We start from the raw sequence: 22,170 nt of genomic DNA, 5'->3' as shown, positions 1-22,170 counted from the left end.
GTCACTCTCAATTCTAGCTTCATTCAAGACCTTGCTCCTGAACTCTAGCTCGAAGCTTCCAACAGTGACAAAGACAGATCTTCTAGGTGGCCCAGGAGCCTTCATAATTGGCTCTGAAAGCACAAAGCTGGAGAGACCTCTCACATGCTACTCCTCATGCTTCAGGGACCCAGGTGTCAAACTGACAACCGTCCTCCTTCCAGCAACTGCCAGCACCCAAAGTGGTAGAGCTTGCTTGCTTGGCTTTCATCCAGGGCTCCTTGTGTCACCACAGTGAGTTTCTAGCAGCGGAGGACCTGATAGGATCCTCGGAGAGACAGCTTGGTGGGTGGGCAGGAAACTGTTGAGGGAAGCTTGGGCCCTGAACCTCCCCCAGTTCCCCTTGACAATTATTTTAACTCCGCAGACCTGCAAGGAAGCATTTGCATTTTGTTCTCCTTTTTTTTTTTTTAAATTCATTTCAATCTTACTAAGAAAAACAAAACAAACTTTAAAAGAACACCTTTGCCAGGTTGCAAAATCTCATTCCACCGACCTCTCCAAATCCCCTATTATTTCTTCCTGAAAGATGATATACAACTTAAAACTCATTAGTATCTGAGAGTAATTAGCCCATTTCCTCCTTCTGTGGTTGGTCTGCTTACACAGTGTTCTGTTTCACCTTCGCTGGAATTATTGTTGGTTTTGCTTAAATATATAGGACAGATTTTGGCTGTCAGGATGGTTGGACATAAAACCTTTTTAAAGAAAACTTCCCACTGACTTTTCTAGGGAGATGAACAGTACCCATTTAATGAGGTGGCAATTTCTTCCCTATGGAGACAGATCCCCTTAAACTGACCAGTAAGGAGACATGTCCACTGCACCCCACATCTCCTAAGCGGGAAGCTTAAGCTCAAGTCTGCTGGTTTCTGGCCTTCAGGTAATGCTGCCTCGCAGGATGGTAGCATCCTCCTGTATCTCCTTTTTAGTTTCTATTTCTTTGACCCTTAACCCATCCTCATGACATTCAAGTGACCTTTGCAGGAATGGTCATGGAGAATCCTCTTAAATAACTGGGAAGCCAGGTGCCCAAGAGGAGACCTCACATCCTCAGGGGTATAAAGTTGTTCCTGGACTATATGGGGGTGGAGGCACCATTGAAACAAGAACCTGAAGGTGGATTTAAATTCCCTTGAGCCTCCTCACAGCAATTAAGTAGTGAGAGCCATTTTTCACTGTGTCACCCAGAATCCCGCATGGAGCATGGTGCATAAAAGTGTCTCAAAACATTGAGATTCTTGTATGGAGTTGAGCCTGTGACAGGTGACAGAAAAAGTGTGGCTATTCTAAGGCTCTTCGAGACTGCTCTCTCTTTAGAGTCAGGAGGTGCCCAAGGTGTCCAGGCCTCTGAGCACCAAACAGCTCAGGAAAGGACTCAGCCTTTAGCCAAGGGGACTAACCTATGGGTGTGGGAAGTACCCACAGATTTGGCTTAACTCCCTTTCTTATTCCAGGAGCCAGGGGTGCCACAGGCATAAAGCTCTGCTTTGCTGAGAGTACACACAACCCAGACAGGGCTACCGGGTGTCTTCTGTCTCCCCAGGCCATGCCCGGAAGAACAAACCCTGTTCTCTAAGGGTACAGCTTTGGGTGGCTAGTCAGTCTTCCCAGCAAGTGGCACAACACCTCTGTTTGATTGTGACCCTAGAGACCAAGATGGCCACATGGCACCAACTTGTGTACATACAGAGACACATGCAGGCTCCAGTGGCTGATCCCGGTGCTCTAATCTGCAAAGCTTTGGGACTGTACGTGGGAAATAATCTTGTCAGCACTTTGGCATCAAAGAAAGGGAGAAAGTCGCTAATTGTAAGAGCTTTGGGTGGAGAAAAGTGGTGATGTGCCAGCTATGTAAATCAGCATATGCTGAGATCTAAAAGAAACCATGCCAGGCCAGGAGGAAGTTAGGCAAACCAGGGGGATGAGGAAGCAACCCTAGGAACTGATTGGAAGAAACCCGAGGAAGAACTTGGGTACTTCTGTCTCTACCAGGAGGGACGGCTAAAGGGGTGAAGAGTGATGAGTATGTGCCTGACATTAAGTGTGTCTTTGGATATAGCTGGGTGGGCTGCGCTCCCCTTAAGTCAGGCAGGCTTTATAGGCAAGATCTTAACTGCATGGACCCTTTTGCTTGGTACCTGATGCTGGGACAAGTGCTTCTAAGCAGGGATGGGTGTTAAGGCTGGATGCCTAGGGTTTAGGTTTTTTTTAGTTTTTTTTTTTGTTTGTTTGTTTGTTTTTTGTAAGTGGAAGCGTGTGCCCTGCTGTCGTCGCAAACTCTCCAGGACTGGGCTGGAGCTGGAAGTGGCTACCAACTGATGTGAGAGAATCCAAAGGAGGAGACCTGGCATGGGACCAGTCCACCCAATCCTCTGCACAAGCTAGGTCAGCACAGGGACCGGGACCAGCGCCGCCTGGCGGATACGGCGTGTGATCAGCGCAGAGCCAGGCTCCCTTAGCAGACGCGGGCCGAGCGGAAGCTCCGAACGCAAAGAGAGGTTCCTTTGACCTACACACTTCTGCAGGCAGCGGCAGAGCAGTTTATGGCAAGGCTGAAAGAAATCAGGCTTGTGCCCGGAGGGATTAAAGACGAGTTCACCGAGGCCGAGCCCTCTATACGAGGAGGCCACTTGTTTTGTACATTGCATCAGAGCAAGGGGAGAGGTTGAAGTCTCTGGGTTAAAGCAGAGGCAAAGGAGGGCGCTGAAGCCAGCAGATATCGAAGGAAGGACGTTAGACCCAGTGCAAAAAAAAAATTGGTTTTCAGGACACGGGTGAACCTCTAGGGACCTAGAGAAATATTTTGTATATTTATCCGGTAGAGGAATCGACCCATGCCTAGAAGGGTCCGAGGCCCACCTGGCGTCAGTGTCTGTAGTATTAGAAGACCCTGCGCCCTACACTCACTTTAAACCAAGCAGATCTCACCGGCGCCCCCATCTCCGCGAGTAGCGGGACCTGCCGGCTCCAGCGCCCACCACCTCGGCTTCAGCTCGCCATTAAGATCGCTGCGCGGAGTCTGGAGTCCCTGGCTCCTCCGTGCGCACCGTCAGCTAGAGCCGTAGGCCATCAGCAGCGACAACGGAGTGGTCTAGGGACTGCAGTAAAGGAATCAGCTGGCCTTGCAGGGAGTGCCCCTCAGTGCTGCGCTTCGTCCGTGCCTCGGGGGTCCCTAGCTGGGGGCGGGGACTGGGGCCCCGCCGGGCCCAGGGGAGGCGCAGGAAGGAGGGCCCGGGCAGGAGGAGGGGCTCCAGCGCGGGGCAGGGGCGGAGCGAGCGGGCGCGCCGCGCAACCAAGTGAGTTCTCTCCGAAGCCCGCGCCGCCGCCGGCCCGCACCTCGGGCGCCCGCCGCCCCCGCCGCCGCCCGCGCGGGGGTGTAGGATGCTGGCGGGCGCCAGGCTCCAGCGGCGGCGGCGGCAGCTGCAGCAGCCCCAGCAATCCCGGTGGCGGCAGCCTCTCCCGTGGCCGATGAATGCAGACCCGCCGCCACCGCCCTGGGTTTGGATGGTCCCCGGCTCCGCCGGGTTGCTCCGGCTCGGCGCCGGGGTCGCGCCCCCGCCGGTGCTGTTGGCCTCGGCACAGCCCGCTGCCGCCCCTCTCCTCGCGCGGCTGCCGGGCTGGCCAGCCCCGGGCGAGCCTCTGCTGCCCCTGCTGCCGCTGCCCTCTGCGCCAGACCACGCCGCCGCCGTACACCATTATCCCCTGCTCCACGGACAGGTAACGGTCCCGGCCCCGGCCCCGGCCCCGATCCTACCTAGGCTCAGGATTGTGGGTTCCCTCCTGCGCCGGGGCTGCCCTGGCCCTGGGGTTGGCGCTTCTACCTCCCTCGGGTGTTTCTGGGTTCCCCACATCGTCAGGGCGCAGCCTCGCAGCCATACATTGGCAAGAAAGTTCATGCTTCGACGTCCGGTTTTACCTTGGCAGTTTTTTTTTCCTTTTCCCTTTCCCCCCAATATTTCCCCCCGTGGTTCTCGTTAGAGCCGCTAAGACCCGGCAGCCCCTGGCTGTAGTCAGACAGCCTGGACCCAACTTTCCCGGGAGCCGGGCGCTGTCCAGAACGCGGTGCTGAAGTCACCGCTGCCGAGCAGAGCGCGGCAGCCAACCTCCGTGGCTGCCATCGCCACGAAGTTAATACTTTCACAGTCTCCGCCAGACTTGAAAGCAAGCTGCAGATCAATAGCTATTTTTGATTCTGTTCTGATCCCCCACTCCTTCTCATATATTCAGGGCAGTGCTTAGGAGAATTCCAGCAGGGGAAGGCAGCCTGGAAATCCTGCCTTGAAAGCGTCTTGTGGGGGGATTTCCTCTCCTGCCCTCTGAATTAGCTTAAGGAAGATTCCACTTTGGAAGAGTTTGGCATGCAGAGACTGGAGCAGCAAAGAAAAGTGACTGCGTCTTTGATTGACGGCGCGGCGGTGCAACCTTTCCTGGCTTTGGCCAAATTCATCACTATCTCTGCAAAAGAGTCTGAATCCGGGAATAGCACATATTTCATTCCGAGACTGATCTCATTAGCATATCCAAATGAGCGTCTTGTCACAGTTTACCTTTTCATTAGTTTTAGCCTAACACCTTTTGGGTTCTCATAGAAGACGTCATCAAACTCTCCCCGAGCTGTTCCTTGCATTTAATGATAATGACACACGCCGTTTTGAGCATCCTGTCTTGATGTGTGTGGTACACATCGTATTCGGCTTTATTGGATAAGCTCTGGTAGCTTTTGTCATGTTTAGGAGGACTGTCATTTCGGAGTGTTACCACTAGAGGTACATAATGTCAAGAAATGCGCTCCCCTCCTCCCCCCAAGAAAAACACTTCATGTTTCCCTACCCCGTATAAATTAAAAAAAAAAATCTGGAAAATTTAGCATTAGGTTTTTTATTTAAAATATTTTCTGCTGTTCGCTATCTAAATAGAAATAGGTAGAATCAGAAAACTATTTTTACATAAAGCAAAACAAGAAAAACACTGTGACTCTGAAACAGTAGCCATCAAGTGTTCCCCCACCCTAGTGTTACTAGGGTGAGCCCTGGGTGGTTTCAGTGGGTGACCATAGCCAGTGTTTGTCCCTTTCTGTGCCGGCTGTCTTCCTGCAGTGAGCTCTTTAGCCAAGCAGTCCTTACATTTTTTTTTTTTTTTCTCTAGAATCTGTTTGTATTAGGGAACCTTGATAAAGTTACAATCTTAACTCCTTCACGTAGTTTCAAAATGATAGATGAGTTGATTGGAACTGCCACTCTGGGCTCTCCATGAGGAGAGGTTGGGAATTCAAAACTAATTGCTCCAAAGCCAGTTTTTGCCCTTCCTATCATGGTTTCCCATCAGCCCAGGGCAGAAAGTCTTCTCTCCTCTCTCTCTTTGTCATTTTCTTCTTCTTCTTCTTCTTTTTTTTTTTTTTTTTTTTTTGTTAAGTTAGTTCTTTGACAATGTTTTGCATGTCTGATTTCTTTTTCCCCCACCCTCTTCTGTTTCTTCCCATTTGCTCTTCAGCAATCCCTCTCCAGGATTCCTGCCCCTAAAGGCTTGCTTCCTGACCTACTAAGCTCATCCAGGCGTCTGTGTAACTACGGGGCTGTAGAAATCCCATTTCTTTGTGCCTCTCATGGTCTTACCTTGGAAGTTCCTTCTCAATATTGAAAGACATTGAAATTATAATTTTTATGATGACCCAGATATAAAACTTACAAAAATTTCTCTGTAATTTATAAATGTTTATGGTCTTTCTTGATTGGAAATGAGGTAATTTTCTCAGCAAATTTCTACACTTTAAATTCCTTTATGCAGTGTCTTTTGGCACAAAACAGGCTAATGTTTCTTTCTCTCTCTCTTCTCTTTTAAAACTTTGGGGCCCAGTGGCTGTTCGGTGGTCATTCTTCACCTGTAGGACTGTCCCCTTCTGCTGTGGAGTTGGTGCCCCTTTTTCCACATGTCTGTCCTTCTGCTCTGCCACCTCCTGTTGGGAAAAGCTGGATAGATAAAAGGATGCCTAATTACAAGGTAAAAGTGCAAGCGATTTAATTGGATAAGTGGATTTTTTAATTGATAAGTTGCTGGGTATCACCACGTTAACAGAAAACACGATGCATTTTCTAATTGTAGTAGATTGAGGTATTTGAGTAGAGAGAGGGCTCATTTCAGAACCCGACTGTCCTGTTCAAAGACACCAGCCGATAGGGATAATTTTGTCATAACTTGAATGTGTGGGTTCTGTCGAAAAGCACCATTTTATGAATCAGATTTTTCAGCTTTAAAATCCATAACCGTCATCAAAAATCCACTCTTACATCTTGTATAATGGAAGTTTTACATTCTGAAAAGGAGTTTTTCCTCATGGTTCTCTCCCTTTCTATTTTTTTCTTCTTCTTTTCAGTGGTTTATGAATCCAAGTTTGTGACTATTGTTTTCTCACTTGAATATGAAAGATGGAATAAGACATTGACTTGTTCTACCACAGGAAGTGGTGATCGAATTGGGTGATTCTTCAGTGTGTCACCTGGCTGTTGGGCTGAACTGGCTGGACTGACAGTTAAAGATTAGCCCAGTGTCAGCTAGCAGACTTCCTCTGGCTTCTTACAGCAACCCTTTTCTTTAAGTTTTAGATCCACACTCCCAGACCCAGTAGCATAACACCCAGCATTTGACCAGTGAGGAATAGCATTCACTTGTATCCACCAAGTTCTTTGTTTTAAATGTTTGCCTTTATTTTGGACAGATCTTTCTTAATAATTCCTTTGCTCTGGATTCAACGTGGATATACCCCGAGGAATCAGGACTCTTCCACAGCCATGAAAAACCTCATTTTCTGGCAAACCAAGTATCTCCATCTCTGTCCAGGCCAGTTTCTGCCTCCAGGCCTCTGCCCACTGTGGTATTAGCAGCTCAACCAATACCAGGTTGGTACCCAAAGCGGTAATGTGACTTTTGTGCCTGTCTGTGCTAGTCATAACTCAGCTTGAAAACAAAGTGTCATTTTCCGACACGATTCTTTTAGCAAATTATCTTATGACGTATTGCACAGTGTGAATCCTTTTTTTAAAACTTGAGTTGGGTTACTCATCTGCTATCATTTCTTAGGTATAGGGCACTTTTTGAAGATGAGTTAGCGGAGGGATTTGTGCAGTATGATATTAACAAGGCTCCGCTTTTATAACTGGGCCATGTTCTTTACTACTGGTTGACAAGGACAGCAGGTGAGCTAGGTCACCTGTTAACCTGCTGCTTGTCTGGGGTGCTGCATGCAAGGGTGCTTGAAGGTCCACAAGGCACAGGTGCGTTCATCGTTCCTGTGAGGTTTGCATTATCAATGAGGGTGCTGGTGGAGATGGATTATAAAACACTCTGCTTGGTTGATGGGCTTTGTTCTATCTTTGGAATCAAATGACCCAAGAGAACATTTGTCCTATAACAGAGTTCTGCCCTGTCCCCACCCTGAAAAAAATTCCTGGGTGAAATATTGCATAATAAACCTGTATTGTAACAGGAGAATGAAATCATCTTATGAATTTTTAAATTGATTTTTTAAAATCACCTTAACATATGATCATATTACAAAAGCAAATGTTGCCGGTGCCAAAATTGTCTTGCAGCCCCTTCCATTATGGAATATTTTATGACTGCAGAATTACATTATCTTCCTGTAATTTCCTACCTACCAAGCTTATCTCAATATGTGTCTCTAAAATTTAGTAATAAGGAGCTGTTCCTGTGGATACCAGCACTGGGGTAGGGGAGGCATTTACTTCCTTCTCTGTTTGGCTACACATCTATTCCAATCTGCAAGGATTCTTGTTTAGCAATAACTCAGGAAGAACAAGGCAGTGGGTCCCACAGGCTTTTGTGATTCTTGACTGAAAAGCGCTTTCATTCCTCATCATTGTACATTGCTGACTGAGAACTGCCCGAACATCAGGTATACACGTGTTTGTAACATCGTATAGATGTTTATGTTTCCTATTTACATTAATTGTCATGGAAGACAATTGCATGTTATGCATCGGATTATATTGAGGGCACCATGACTTTCAGTGACTCTTGGGAAAATGCTTCCCGATACATGGGTGAAATCTCCCAGACCATCAGCAGGTTCAGTTTTGTAAGCTACATGTTTGACAAAGCTTTTGGGTGGAGTTCCTCCTTTCCACTCATGGCAGAAGGCTATACATTACTCAGAATGCCTCAGTCTTCTCAGTAAGCAGTTGCTATGGATAGCCCAATGTTCACTGGGAAGCCAGGAGCTTCTCAGAGTGCTTACTTACTGTGCTGTGGCACGTACCTCACACTCTACTCGAACGGCATTCTTTAATTTTACTCTCTGGTTTGGGGGATTAGTAACCCATAAAGGATGAAATAATATTTATTACAAACATAAAGTTATAGTAATCTTTCATTCTAACCACTGCCTACCATTAGTCCAATCTTTGCTTTTTATCTTTCTTGGCTTTTGTTTGTTCCTTTTTTTTTTCTTTTCTTTTTTTTTTATCTTTTACTTCACCAATGACTACAACACTTGAGGTTTGGCCTACCTTGACCTGTCTCCCAAGGTGATTAACAGTCAGATACATCTGCTTGATATGGGACTACCTAAATTTCATCACTAAAGTTTGACTTTTTGATAAGTTTTAGAATCCTCAGGAATTATTCACTTTTGAAAAGAATGAATTGAAATGCCTGATGAACATATATGCAGAGGTTGTGTATGTGTTATTAATTTCCTAACAAAACACTTGGGAGGGGAGCAAGAAAAGGTGAAAGGTAGAGTTAATCCCCAAATCATTTAAAATTTAAAATAAATTACTTCAATTTTACCACGAAGGCTAGAAATACCTTTATTAAAGCATGCATATATAAATTATCAAATATGTTGCTATTATAACAATCATGTTTTATGTCTTAAAAGTGGATAATTTTGCATATTATATTTAATTTACACTGCAATGTATATTATACAAATATACATGATTATGACTATGTACATTTTTATACAAGCACATAATATAAAATATATCATTTTAATATAGTACACGATGACATAGCATATTCATCAACTTTGATATACATGTTTTCTACTCAGAATTCAATGGCCTTAGAATCAGACATATTTTTATTGATTTCTTTCAAATTAATCAAAGAAACATAATTAGAATTTCCAGAGAACAGGAAAAGTGACTCAAGTGATGCTCATTCGTGCATTGATATTTGAGGGACAGTAAAGGGTTATAAACCAGGAACTCAAGTGATGCATGCCTAGCTAGCAGTTTGAGTAACTGTGCTATTGGCTGCCTTGTTAGCGGTCACATAGATGGAACTCTGAGGCTTGGGTTAACGTCACATCCCCCTCACTTATGCTGGCTAACTAAGTTCAGGGGCTCAGATCATGTGAACTCAACTTGACTGAGCTTGCAAAGCCATCTAAAGTTTGATGTACTACAGAGGATTTTGGTTTTTAGGTAAACTGGGTTCGTACATGATTGCCGTTCTACTCAGAGCTAGAAGCAGCCTTGGCCACCTCAAATGTGGGAAGTGATCATTGATGCCGGTCTCCTTTTCTCCACTCACCAGGCAAATGATGAGAGGAGGACAGCCGTGAGAGTTGGGCTATGCAGACTAGTGGCGGGGATGGAAAAAAGTAAGTCACAATCATGTGACATAGTTACAAATGATGGGAGGCCTTGAGGGAAGGCCTAGGGTGCAGGTACCTCAGAGCAGGACAAGGATTAGCATGCTAAGCCAAGCAGTAGATACAACATGCAAAAAACTACAGGCAATAAAGGGAGGCTGGGCTACACTGGGAATCAACGGGGAGCTTAGATTTTACAGTAGGGAAGAGGCTCAAACCTTCTTTAGCCAGAGACGTCCTTGAGAGCTCAGGCTTCATAATATTGTGAGATTTTATACACAAATCAGGGTGTCTTCCCACCCTGATGGATTCACAGCTCCTCTCAGACAGCAGGGATTTATCCTGGGAAGCTGAGGACCATCAGGAGGCCTAGTATCTACTCTCTGGCCAGTGGATCCATGATGCAAAGGCACAGAGTCACAATGTGGAAAGCAAGGGCTATAATAATTAAGTGGCTAATAAGGAAATTGTCCCTAATGATGGTGTTAATGGGCCGAACTGAGAAGTAATCCAAGACTCCTTCATTCCCAGCCCTCAGCAGATGATTCAGGGTAGGAAGCAGGCAGACAAGAAAGATTCAGTGGCCAGGACAGTTCTCTCACAGGGTATGTGAGTCCCTGGAATGTGGCAGCATGTCAGGACACTATTCAGAAACAAAATAGCCAGCTGAGGCTAAGAGCATCAAGCTGTGGGAAAAGATCATTAACTCACTTGCCTTCCAGTAGAGAGACACACAAAATAAGCAGTGCCTTGAGGGAAACTGGAGTTTGTGTAATAGCCATCTCTATGGCAGTGGCCATTATCCCAAGATCAGAAAGCCCGAATCTACTAAACTTGTGTTGGGGAACACAAGTGTATACCACCCAAACTGGTTGTGCCCTCCTGACCTCAGTAGTGAGGTCTTTACAGATGGGGAGAAGACAAAAGCAGAGGTGTGCAGCCAGAACACTGTGCTCAGAGTCCTTTAACCCCAAGGTTGCAGAAGAAAGGCTTTGCACAGGACCTGGTCATCCTTTAGGATAAAGGAAATTTTTAGTATAATTTAACATGCATGAATAAATAAGTAACCACAGAAGATCAGAAAGGGTTGTAATGAAAAATGAGCTGTCTCAGTAGAGAGTCCATTGGAAGAAATGAGAAAGGAGCACAAGGGCAATTCTGGAACAGCGATTAGAATCACCAAGGAGAAGGCCCAGTTGAAGTCAGTGTGCAAATGTGCCCAGTGTGCAGCCGTGACTCTGCAAAGCAGCCAGTATTCAGAGAACATGATGGGCATGGATGTCAAAAGGCGAAGCACATATCACGATGCTCTGACCTTCTGTAAACAAATGAAAAGCACAGCGTTAGATGTGACAAGGAAGGACATCTGTGCCCACTGAAGCCTGGTATAGCCATCACTTTTCTCATTGCCGTGACCTCATACCTGAGAAGAAGCAACTTAGTGGGAGGGAGGGTGTGTGTGTGGTTGGGCTCCAGGTTTGAGTGGAGGCAAATACCAGAGGTGGTTTCACCCTCAAACCACATCGAGAACACCATATAAAAGAGCCGGGGAATGGGCATGACTGTTCAGCTCCGTTCATTCCACGCTGCTGGATCTGGTCTTCATGCTGAGAAAAGTTAAGAGAGTAGGAGGAAATCATCAAATAAGCACGTCTCACCAGAAAGTCATGTTGGTACGCAGGTGAGGAGAGTCTGTTGGAGAAGCATGAATGGGTCCACAGGAAAGCCGCGCCCTAACACTGTTGCTGCCGTCACTCTACTCACAGCTTAGTTTTATTTATCTCACTCTTTTTTTCTTTTTCTTTTTTTCTTTATAGTTAGGTTTTTTTTTTAAAAAAAAAACACAGTATCTGTCTTTTAAAGTGAAGTTTAGTGTATTTTATACGTTATATATACTTTTCATATATACTTCCATATATGATTTTAGCACTTTGATTTATGTAGTCTTGTTATCCTCTGCTTTGTTGTTGCTAGTCTGGTGACATGTGCGCTTTGTTTACTTTTGAGTGCAAGATAACTGGGAGTATGTCATATAGATCCTGTTTTTATTCTCCCAGCAACTATCAGATGAGAGTTTAAAGAAAGTTGACTTGAGCTTATATTTTCTCAGTTTTAAATTGTGAGACCACCACTACCTTAGAACCCACTCAGGAAACATGAGGCATTTGGAAAAGTTCATATTGTATACCTTTATTATTTTCTTTTAAACTTCCTCTACTAAGAAATAAATCTATAACAAGAACTCAGAATGAGGAAGTAAGCCAGGCTTCAGAATATTTGCAAATATCAGTATTTGCGGTTAATCACAGTGGATAGATACGAAAATGTTTTTAGTTTAGTCACAGTGACAAGCTCTAAGCTGTATTCCTCACAGAGAAGCAGTTGTTTTTATAACTTTAATTGAAATGCAAAAGCTCAGATTGTGCTGTGAGAACCCCCAAACTCACAACTAATTACCAAGTTTCCTAAGACTGAAGCTGGACCAAGACCCAGCTCACTGGATAGCACAGAAAGATGCATGTTGTGCCCCCTCTATGGTATAAGAAAATAGGATGGCCAGAAGTGGGGCACAGACACGGAAAAACATGGTCAGGTTTTCAGAACTCAAAGCCCCTTGGAAAAGTTACTGTTAAGGGAATTTGAAGCTTATGCAGGCAAACATGACAACAGAAGCCCAGTGCAGGTCAACTCCTGAATATGTTGGCTTTGTCTCCCACGCTGACAAAACCACACTGACAACATGACACAAGAAAGGCTGTGATGCTCCTCAGAAGGACGCCCCATACACGGGATTCTCTACTGTCCTACTTATAAGGGCCAGCATTTGGTAAGATCATTACAAGATATGCAAATCAAGCAAGAAATTTATCCATCAAGAAAAAAATACAATCACCAGAACTGGAGACCTGCACACTGGAACTCTCTGCACAACACTAATTAGCATATTAATGGCCTGATAGAGGGAACAGGTGTAGGACTTCATCAGAGATATGGAAATAAAGTTATAGAAATATTAAGAAGAATGTAACATCTGAGATGGAAAGGGACTTTGATGGGCTCACGAGTAGATGTGATGAAGCCAAGAAAAGAGTTTAAGGCTAGAACGGTAGAAACCCTTGAAGTTATATTTCAGAGAGAACACGGGGAAGATGGAGTCTACATTCTCAGAGCTGTGAGATAACATCAGATGGTTAGCATATGTGTGATTGAAGTTCTAGAAGAACACATGGCATAAAAAGCATTTGGAGAGATAATGATCAAAGGTGATACAAAAATAAACACTGTTGTCAAACTGTAGATCCAAGAGTCTCAGCCAGCCCAATTGGAAAAGAGCAAAGTTAAAAACAACTGAGCATTCGACAAGTCATAGTCAAACTTGAAAGGAAAAGACTAAAAGTGAATCTTGAAGATAGAGAAAAGACACATTACACCCAAGATGAAAATCTCTCAAATTTTATTGTCACAATGAAATGATGTGTTTAAAAGGCTGATATAAAAATCTCTCAATCTACAACTTCAACCAATCAAAAACTATCAGAACTTGAGGTGAAATATCATCCCAAGCAAACCAGAATTGAAAAGAATTCATTGTATAGAGATCACTGGCTCAAGAAATTATAAGGAAGCTTATCAGGAACAAATAATGTAATATCAGAGGAAAATTTATCTTCTCTAGACAAGAAATAAAGTGATAAGAGATGATAAGGTTGTATTGTTCTCTCTTAACTGCTCTGATAATAGCAGGTGGTGTAAAGAGCAGTGAATAGTGACGGGGCATGCTTGTATAGTCTCATAACACTTGTAAAATGCAAGATGTGTGTTGTCTCTTCCACAATGACGTGGAGGAAGAACTGGAAGCGTGAAATCAGAATTCTTTCCCACAATCTACGGTATAACACATGATAATATCTGAGAGTAAATTGTGTAGACTTAAAGATAGATCTGGTACCTTTACATATGATCTATTTATTTATATGAAGATGTACATTTTATTACACACACAAGAAAGGCAGAGAGAGATATAGAGCAGGCAGTTGAAATTGTGAAGAGACAATATGGTAAAATAATTATAGATATGGAGCCTGAAGATACTACCTCCTGTAGCCAGGTAGGACTTCCAGTGGAGGGCAGGGGACACCAACCTACCCATAAAACCCAAATTTTGTTCTGCCTACAAGAAGTAGATAAAGATGGAGCAGAGATTGAAGGAAGGGCAACCAACGACTGACCCAACTTGAGATCCACTCCATGGGAGAGAGTCAATCCCTGACACATTGCTATGATTGCAGACAGGATCCTAGCATAACTGTCTTCTGAGAGGCTTCATCTAGCAGATGATGGAAACAGATGCAGAGAACCACAGCCAAACAATAGGCCAAGCTCAGGGAGTCTTATAGAAGAGTGTATGTGTATGTGGGGGGGATGACTGAGGGAGTTGGGGGGGTCAAGGACACTATGAGAATACCTACAGAGTCAACTAACCTGGGCCAATGGGGTATCACAGAGACTGAACCACAAACCAAACAGCATGCATGGGTTAGACGTAGGCCCCCTACACATAAGTTGCAGATGTGCAGGTTGGCATCATGTGGGGTCCCTAACCATTGGGGTAGGGGTTTCTCTGACTCTGTTGCCTGCCTTTGGATCCCTTTTCTCTAGCTGGGCTCTCTTGTCTTGCCTCAGTGGGAGAGGATGCACTTAGTCCTTGATGTGCCAGGTTGGGTTGTCTCCATGGGAGGCCTCCCTTTCTCTAAGAAGAAGGAGAGTGGAGAATGGGGAAAGGGGTATAAAATGGGACTGGGAGGAGAGAAGGGAGGGAGCTTCAGTCAGTCTGTAAAGTGATTAACTAAATTAATTAATAAAAAATAGACTCATAATAAATATTCAATCCAGCAAGCCAGGGATACATAGTGAAATCCTGTCTTAAAACAAACAAACAAACAAACACTAACAAGACAAAAACCAAGTGGTGATTTATACTTTCAATCTCAGCATTAGGAGGCTGAGTCGGATAAATCTCTGAGTTCAAGGCCAGCCTAGTTTATATAGCAAATTCCAGGCTACCCAGGGTTACAAGGCTAGAACTTTGCTCAAAAACAAAAGCAACATTCCTTGGGTAGCCAAAGGCCATTCTGGCTAGGGAAGCAGGTAGGCACACTGCAGATCCTCTCCTCCAAATCCAATCCCCCAGTTTCACCCCCCAGCTCTGTGGCAGACCCCCTGCCTCAGCTTTCCCCTCTCTCTCTGCCCCCATTTCCAGCAGAACACACAGATCTTATCATCCAACCTTCCTCCCTGCTCATGCTGTTATTACAGCCCCCTCCAACAGGCACTATTTGGGACCTCACCAGAGAAGCAAATAAATGGGTGGAACTAGAAAAAAAATTTCTCAGTGAGGAAACACAGACGAAGAAAGACAAATATGATCAATGTCTTCCTCAACCAACATCATAGAAGCTTTCTTCTGCACCAGGTGGGAACAAATACAGAATTCCACAGCCTGGCAATGTGCAGAGAGTGAGAAGCCTTGAAACACTTAGAACAAGGAGATATCTCCAACAGATCCCTCCCCTCAAGGCTCAGGAAACCCATGGAAAAGAATGCAGAAAGAGGGCAAGAGCCAGAGAAGATGGAGAACACCAAGGAAGGGAGGTCTTCTGAATCAATGTGACCAGAGACTGAGACAGCTCTCACAGGGGGCTGCACCAGAAGGGGTCCTAGAGGTGAAAGGGGACATGAACATGTGCCCTCATCCTAACCCAGGGAGCTACCTCCAATTAATGACTGCTTGCAAATGAAAACTTAGTTTTCTCTAAGGGAGTTTTACTGGGGAAACAAACTACTCATAAAGGTTGGCCTCATGCCCAGCAGTAGACGGCCAACACGAAATAAACTCAACCATATCTTTGGAGATTCCTGGTCTCATAATGTCCTGTCAGGGCTTTCAAATTTTGATGTATTTTTATTTTATTCATTCATTCATTCATTCATTCATTCATTCATTCATTTTTCTTTGTTTGTTCTCTACTTTTTATCCTACCGATTCTTTGCATATATATTATGGCTTCTAGTTTTGCGTTTTTGTGGGAATTCCTGAGTGTGTGAACAAGTGAACTTCTGCATTTATAACTGTTTCTTATGCCTTTTCTTGGGCTCTTTTCCTTCTGTTTGTGTTTTCCTATTCCATTACGTTAGTTTTTATTTTGTCTTATCATATCATTATATTACGATACATTAAATTATATTATTATATAATATCATATTATATCATATCATATCATATTATATTTTACTACATTATTGTCCCTTAGAAGCCTGCTTGGTTTCTAATAAGAGAGAGGAAAGGAGTAAATCTGGATTGGTGAAGAGGTGGGGAGCAACTGAGGGAGTAATTGGGATATATTATATGAGAAAAAAAATCTATTTTCAATAAAAGGAGAAAAAGAAAAAAAATCCATATGAGCAAATAAATAAGCACCAAGAGATTTTACTGCAGCTATCTTGGTGGTTTAATGTCCCCAACAAAACAAATACAAAAAACAAAACAAAACAAAACAAAAACCTAGAAAACTATTCAACACAAAATCAGGTATAAAAGAGAGAGAGAAAGATCATAGCATAGGAGAATAAGCATATAATATAAACCGTAAAGGGGAGATTGAAATGTGAAGCTTAATTCCCTGTTGACAGGCAGAGGCTTTCAGATTTTTAGCGCAAATAAGTGATGTCTATTCCGAAACTTCCTTTTAATACGATGACATGAACCAAGTGAAAGTTAAAGGAAGGGGAAGATACGTGCTTCAGAGTGAGTCCAGATGACTGGGAGGTGGCTAACTAAGAGCAAACGAGAATTTACAAACGAAAAGGAAATTGCGTCAATGGAAATACACAGAAAGTCTATCCGAAAGGACAGAACAGTCCCAGCCGAGAGCTTTCACACAGGATGCGCGTGGGCGGGAGAGAAGGAAGGTGCAGGCAGAGTTGCAGGAGCAGCACCTCCTGCAACAGCAACAAGGTGGCACGTTTTCAGCTTTGGAAAACTGCCAGAAGGAGAGCTACAGACCACCTCACGACACACAGCACGTGTTCATGCGCAAGTGCACAGACACTGAGTGATTCAAGTCTGTACAAATCACATTCTGGCAAAAATAATACTAATTTAGAAACCAGTAATAGAACAGAAAAAAAAATCTGAAAAATGTCTAAATACTTGAAAATAGTATAATGTACTCAAGTAACACACAGGTCACAGAGCTAGAGGGAGTCAGAAAATATTTTGATTTAAGTGGAAATGGAAACAATTTCTTTACATGTTTCTCTGCCATTCACTGTTTCTGTATTGAGAATTCTGTCTAGCTCTGTACCCCATTTTTTAAAAATTGGATTACTTGATTTTTAACTTCTTGAGTTCTTTATATATTCCGGATATCAGCCCTCTGTCAGATACAGAGTTGGTGAAGATCCTTTCCCAGTCTGTAGGTTGTCATTTTGTTCTGATGACAGTGTCTTTTGCTTTACAGAAGCTTTTCAGTTTCATGAGGTCCCATTTATTGATTGTTGATCTTAGAGCCTGTGCTGTTGGTGCTCTGTTCAGGAAGTTGTCTCCTGTGCCAATGAGTTCAAGGCTCTTCTCTACTTTTTCTTCTAACAGATTGTAAGAAATCTTGTGAGGCACAGCCAAAGCAGGGCACAGGTGGAAATTTGTAACATGAAAATGTCTGCATTGAAAAGGAAAATTTAAGTCAATGTTTACCCTTAAGCATATAGAAAAAAAGAGAGAGCTTCCTAACCAAAACAAGCCAAAAGAACTGAAAAAAAAAATGACTACTCAATTTTGTCTTCTGTTGCTGTGATAAAATGTCCCACGTTAGGGAATAAAGAACTCACAGTTGCAGATTAGTTATAGCAGGGAAGTCATAGAGGCATAAGCATGTGAGAACTTTTTCACATCATATCCATAGTTAAAAGCAAAGAGCAATGAATTCATGCATGCATGCATGCTAGGGCTCAACTTATGTCCTCTGATTTAATCCAGTTCAGGATCCCAAGCCTAGAGAATGGCACTACCCATTTTAGGTAGGTCTTCATAACTCAATGATCATAGCTATGACAACCCCAGGCATTGCCCACAGACCATCCTGATCTAGACAGTTCTTCCTCAAGACTTCCTTCCTAGGTGATTTTTGATTGTGTGAAGCTAAATTAACCCAAAAGATAAGAGATGTCAAGGAATTAAAAAAGAGAAATATTAAGACAATGGATGAAAGCAAAACTGAATTTTTAGAGAGATCAGTGCAGTTGGTCATCTCCAGGATGGAGCATAAGAAAAAAGAAAGCTAATGATGATGAGCAATATTAAGAACAATAACAGTCACCACTCTAGGCCTTATACAAAATGCAGTGAGAAACTGTGAGTCACCACCTCATGGAGTGTACTTGAAGACGAACTCTTTGTACAGAACATGCTGAGTTAAAGAAGCAGCAGAATGTGAACAGAACTCAGTGCATATAAGCAGCAAGCTTGGTTAGAAGCTTCTGGTGTGAGGTGACATTTTCCTAACAGGGAAATTCTCCAGCATCAGACAACTGTTCTGGTGAGTGCCATCCACTGTTTCTGGAAGAAGTGGTAGACACATTTAAGCAAGCTTGTTCAGTCAACAAGATGGGGGAGAATGTCCCCCCATTTCCCTCCCTTGAGATCAGCCCTCCTCTGTTACAAAAGTCATATGGTTATTACAGGAAGACTGCTAACTGAGGTGTCAGCGGCACAGATTAAGAAATAGCCAAAGGAATGTAGTGTGCCCCGCAGTGTAAACAGTAGGCAACACTTTGTGACAAGTTGTTGCTTTCTGGGAATGAAATGCTAATTCGATCCTGGGAGACCAACTGATGTTATTTGTCAAAAATGAAAGATGAAGAATAGTAAGATCATTTCTGTAGATTTAGAAAAGTTGTTAAGCAGGGCATGTGGGTGGTGAGTGCAACCCCAGCACTGAGGCTGATGCAGAAGAATCTCAAGTTTTGGGCTACAACGTTAGATAATATCTGAATACAAAACAGCAATAATAAACATCATTTTTTTAAAACTCAACATTTATTCAGATTAACAGAGAAATAAATAAACCGTGTAAACCAATGAGGGATTAAAGAGTACCTCTACAAGATACCCCTGAGAAAGCCACAGAAAGCCGCATTTAACAGCAATAGTGGTGGTTTCCTCCAAGGAGAAGAGCTAGGCAGGGACTTGTGCTCGCATCTCTCCTGGGCAAAATTGTTCTAGAAGCTGCAGGTGGTACAAGCAGACAACAAGGGAACAGGAGGGAAGGGACTGAGGAAGGGGAATAAACACCATATCCACAGCCATCTCTACTTGCAGTCAGAGCGCTGCCAGTGTACAGAAAAATCAGCCAGAAGCTTATTTTCACAGGGTTTTACAACTTAAAGTCAATGTGCAGATTCAACTGAATCCCTGTGTTACTGTGACCAGCTGGAAATAAAAGTAAGACGTATCTCGGATAAATAATACAAAGCCTGAAAGTTATTGACAACCTTTACGGAAATGTCTAGCAGCCTTGAAGACTGCAGGAAAAAAAAATAAATGAAACAACTCACAGTTACAGAAATAAACCTTTTGTAAAATAACCATGCCTGAAACACAAAAAGTAAGTTGCAAGCATGTAGTTCTTGGAGATGGATCTGAAGGTGAAATGGGTACATAGGCAGGGTGTAGATTGCCTTCCAGACAGAGGCACAGGGAGTTAGAAGAAGAAAAGCAAACTATAGAAAAGCCAAAGACAACAACAACAACAAAAGCAGCCACAGCTTAAGCAATCATAAATAAAGTTGATTAAAAATGTTTCCCTCAGTCTTTTCTGAGACTGATACTCCAACCAAGGACCATGCATGGAGATAGCCTAGAACCCCTGCACAGATGTAGCCCTGGCAGCTCAGTATTCAAATGGTGCTCTAGTAAGGAAACAGGGACTGTCTCTGACATGAAGTCAGTGACTGGCTCTTTGATCACTTCCCCCCTGATGAGGGAGCAGCCTTACCAGGCCACAGAGGAAGACAATGCAGCCAGTCCTGATGAGACCTGATAGACTAGGGTCAGATAGAAGGGGAGGAAACCTCCCCTATCAGTGGACTTGGAGAGGTACATGGGAGGAGATGAGGAAGGGAGAAAGATTGTGAGGGAATGAGAGAGGGGGCTACAACTGGGATACAAAGTGAATAAACTGTAATTAATATAAAAATTTTAAATTAAAATTAAAAAATGTTTTCCTCAACCTCATGGACACAAAACAAATTAGAAGATAAACAATTGCTTTCTATCATTTGTTGAACTCTTTACTAGGGCTTAGAGTGATTTAGCTTGAACCAATATGCGGCAGTGACTTATATCCCTGTGGGTTTCTAGACTATTCTAAATGGGCTTGTGCCAGGTAACCTCATGTTGGCTCTTTCCCTTGGCTTTGAGTCCATTCTGCTCTGGGATAGATGTTATTTCCTGTGACGTGTGTTTTGGAACTATACAAAAGTGGTTGCCAATACCAGCATTTTTTGCAACATGAAAACTATCAGAAACTCTAATTATATAGATAAATCTCAAGTATCTAGATAGCTGTGAAAACACAAACACTGAAGGTATGAAGCTTAGTAACATCTGCTAGGATCAATGGGAGCATGGTTCACAATAACAGAGCTGTGTAATAGCAAGACAGGCATTGACCATGACATCAAGTACACTGATTTAATAAGAAAAACCATATTCATGTTAGTAAGCTACATGAAGATGCATTGTGGGATATGCGCAAAGGCAACAGCCATCTGTAACAGTCTGAAATCTGAAACATGACATGGTGCCAGATACAGAACACTGAGCTAAGAGCTTCCTCTTTAGCAGAGGTCAAAGCTCCCAGAGTCATTGCTCCCAAAGCTTATCAGAGTCATTGCTCAGCTTACCACTTGGTCTCCCAGAAGCTCTAGGCAAGAAATAAAACAACCATCCCTGATGACACCCCTCCAGTCTATCAACTGATGAGAATAAAGCACCCCATTTTAATCAGCATCCAAGACAGTGAAGTGTCGTGGGTCCAGATGCTGCTTACCTGGGCAAAGGTCTTATATTTAATTTTGAATTACTCTGTTTTCTCAGGGTAAGAAGAATCCGGTCTTTCCATACAGAAAGTTGGAAATTATTAACTCGTGAAAAAAGAAAAAGAAAAAAAATGCATCCATGAGCCAGGAAATATTCATAAATAACACCAGGGTAAAATTGTATCCAGACATGCACTGTACAGGAATTCTTCAGAGATTGTCATTTCTTTATAGTGACTTTCTAGGCTTTGAAAGAACAATAGCAGACAAGCTTTGCAGGAGCTCCTGAGATGCTCGCACACAAGGAAAAGACTTAGTCCTCTCTTCCTGTTCTTTTCTTTCCTTTGTTTACCCTTTAATGTGCATTTTAATTTATTCTTTGAGAATTTTACACATACAAGCAGTGTAGTTTAATCATATCCACACTCCCACCTCTCCCAAGTTCTCCCAGAATCCTCTCCCCACAGGCTCCTGTCAACATTACATCCTCGTTTTGGTTTTTTCCCCACTGAGTCTATCAGTGCTGCTCACCTCCACATGGTGTGAGCCCATCCACTCAGAACATGGACAGTACAAGGGACCACATCCCTGAAGTAAATCAACTCCCCCTCCCTGCAGTAACCATCAACTGCACACTCCTCACTCAGGACAGACGGGACTCCAGGATCCCTTCCCCATTCATGCCAGGATTTACATTTTTAAACTTTCATTTTTTTTCTTTCACTATCTAGGACTTTGAATGCAAGGTTGAAATAGTAATGACGGAGATGTAGCCATTTCAAAGAATTATTGGTTTACTTTTAAATTAGCATACAAAATGGTAAAATTGACTATGGCATTTGCAACACACTCTTAGTTTGGTTGTTTCTCTTCTCTCACTGCTGCCCCAAGTGAATCATTCTATCCCCAGCCACCTCCTTCCACTTTCATGGAACAGTATTCTCTTATATCTTGCCATGCTTTTTTTCAAACCTCTTTCTTTTTTAAATCCTTTCAGGGTCTCCTTAGTAGTTTCATAGCCTGTATTCACACTCACGATCACATAGAGGAGTATGCATACACACACACACACATACACACACACACACACACACACACAGAGAGAGAGAGAGAGAGAGAGAGAGAGAGAGAGAGAGAGAATACTAGGATCTGCATACAAGACAGAACTGGAGTATTGAGCAGTATTTTTAAAGGGATGGTTCTAATGGCTTCCACCATCAAGCTAGTACGTGATACTAGCTACCCCTCCTTTACTTGGGAAAGTTCCTCCTATGGTTGTGGTCATTTTCCCCCCATGATGCAATGTTGACATTTTTGTATGATTTTTCTTACTTTTTTCTATTAGGATAATCAGAAATTTCTTTTTTTTTCTTCTTCTTCTTCTTCTTCTTCTTCTTCTTCTTCTTCTTCTTCTT

General features: G+C 43.3%; 1 protein-coding gene across 1 annotated transcript in view; it reads left to right on the top strand.

The window, feature by feature from the left end:
* The first annotated feature begins 3,419 nt into the window (after positions 1-3,419).
* Positions 3,420-22,170, top strand: part of Tcerg1l (transcription elongation regulator 1 like) — a 182,121-nt gene continuing 163,370 nt past the window's right edge. Inside the window, exons 1-3 of the mRNA XM_055608896.1 lie at positions 3,420-3,759; positions 5,896-6,039; positions 6,755-6,935. Coding sequence (XP_055464871.1) covers positions 3,424-3,759; positions 5,896-6,039; positions 6,755-6,935 — 661 coding nt within the window. The 5' untranslated portion in view covers positions 3,420-3,423. The remainder of the gene's footprint in view (positions 3,760-5,895; positions 6,040-6,754; positions 6,936-22,170) is intronic.

Source organism: Psammomys obesus, unplaced genomic scaffold (genome assembly GCF_907164565.1).
Source record: "Psammomys obesus unplaced genomic scaffold, mPsaObe1.curated_primary_1811, whole genome shotgun sequence".
Classification (NCBI taxonomy): Eukaryota; Metazoa; Chordata; class Mammalia; order Rodentia; family Muridae; genus Psammomys; species Psammomys obesus.
Note: the sequence above shows the minus strand (reverse complement) of the source record. Positions and strands in the feature narration are given on the sequence as shown.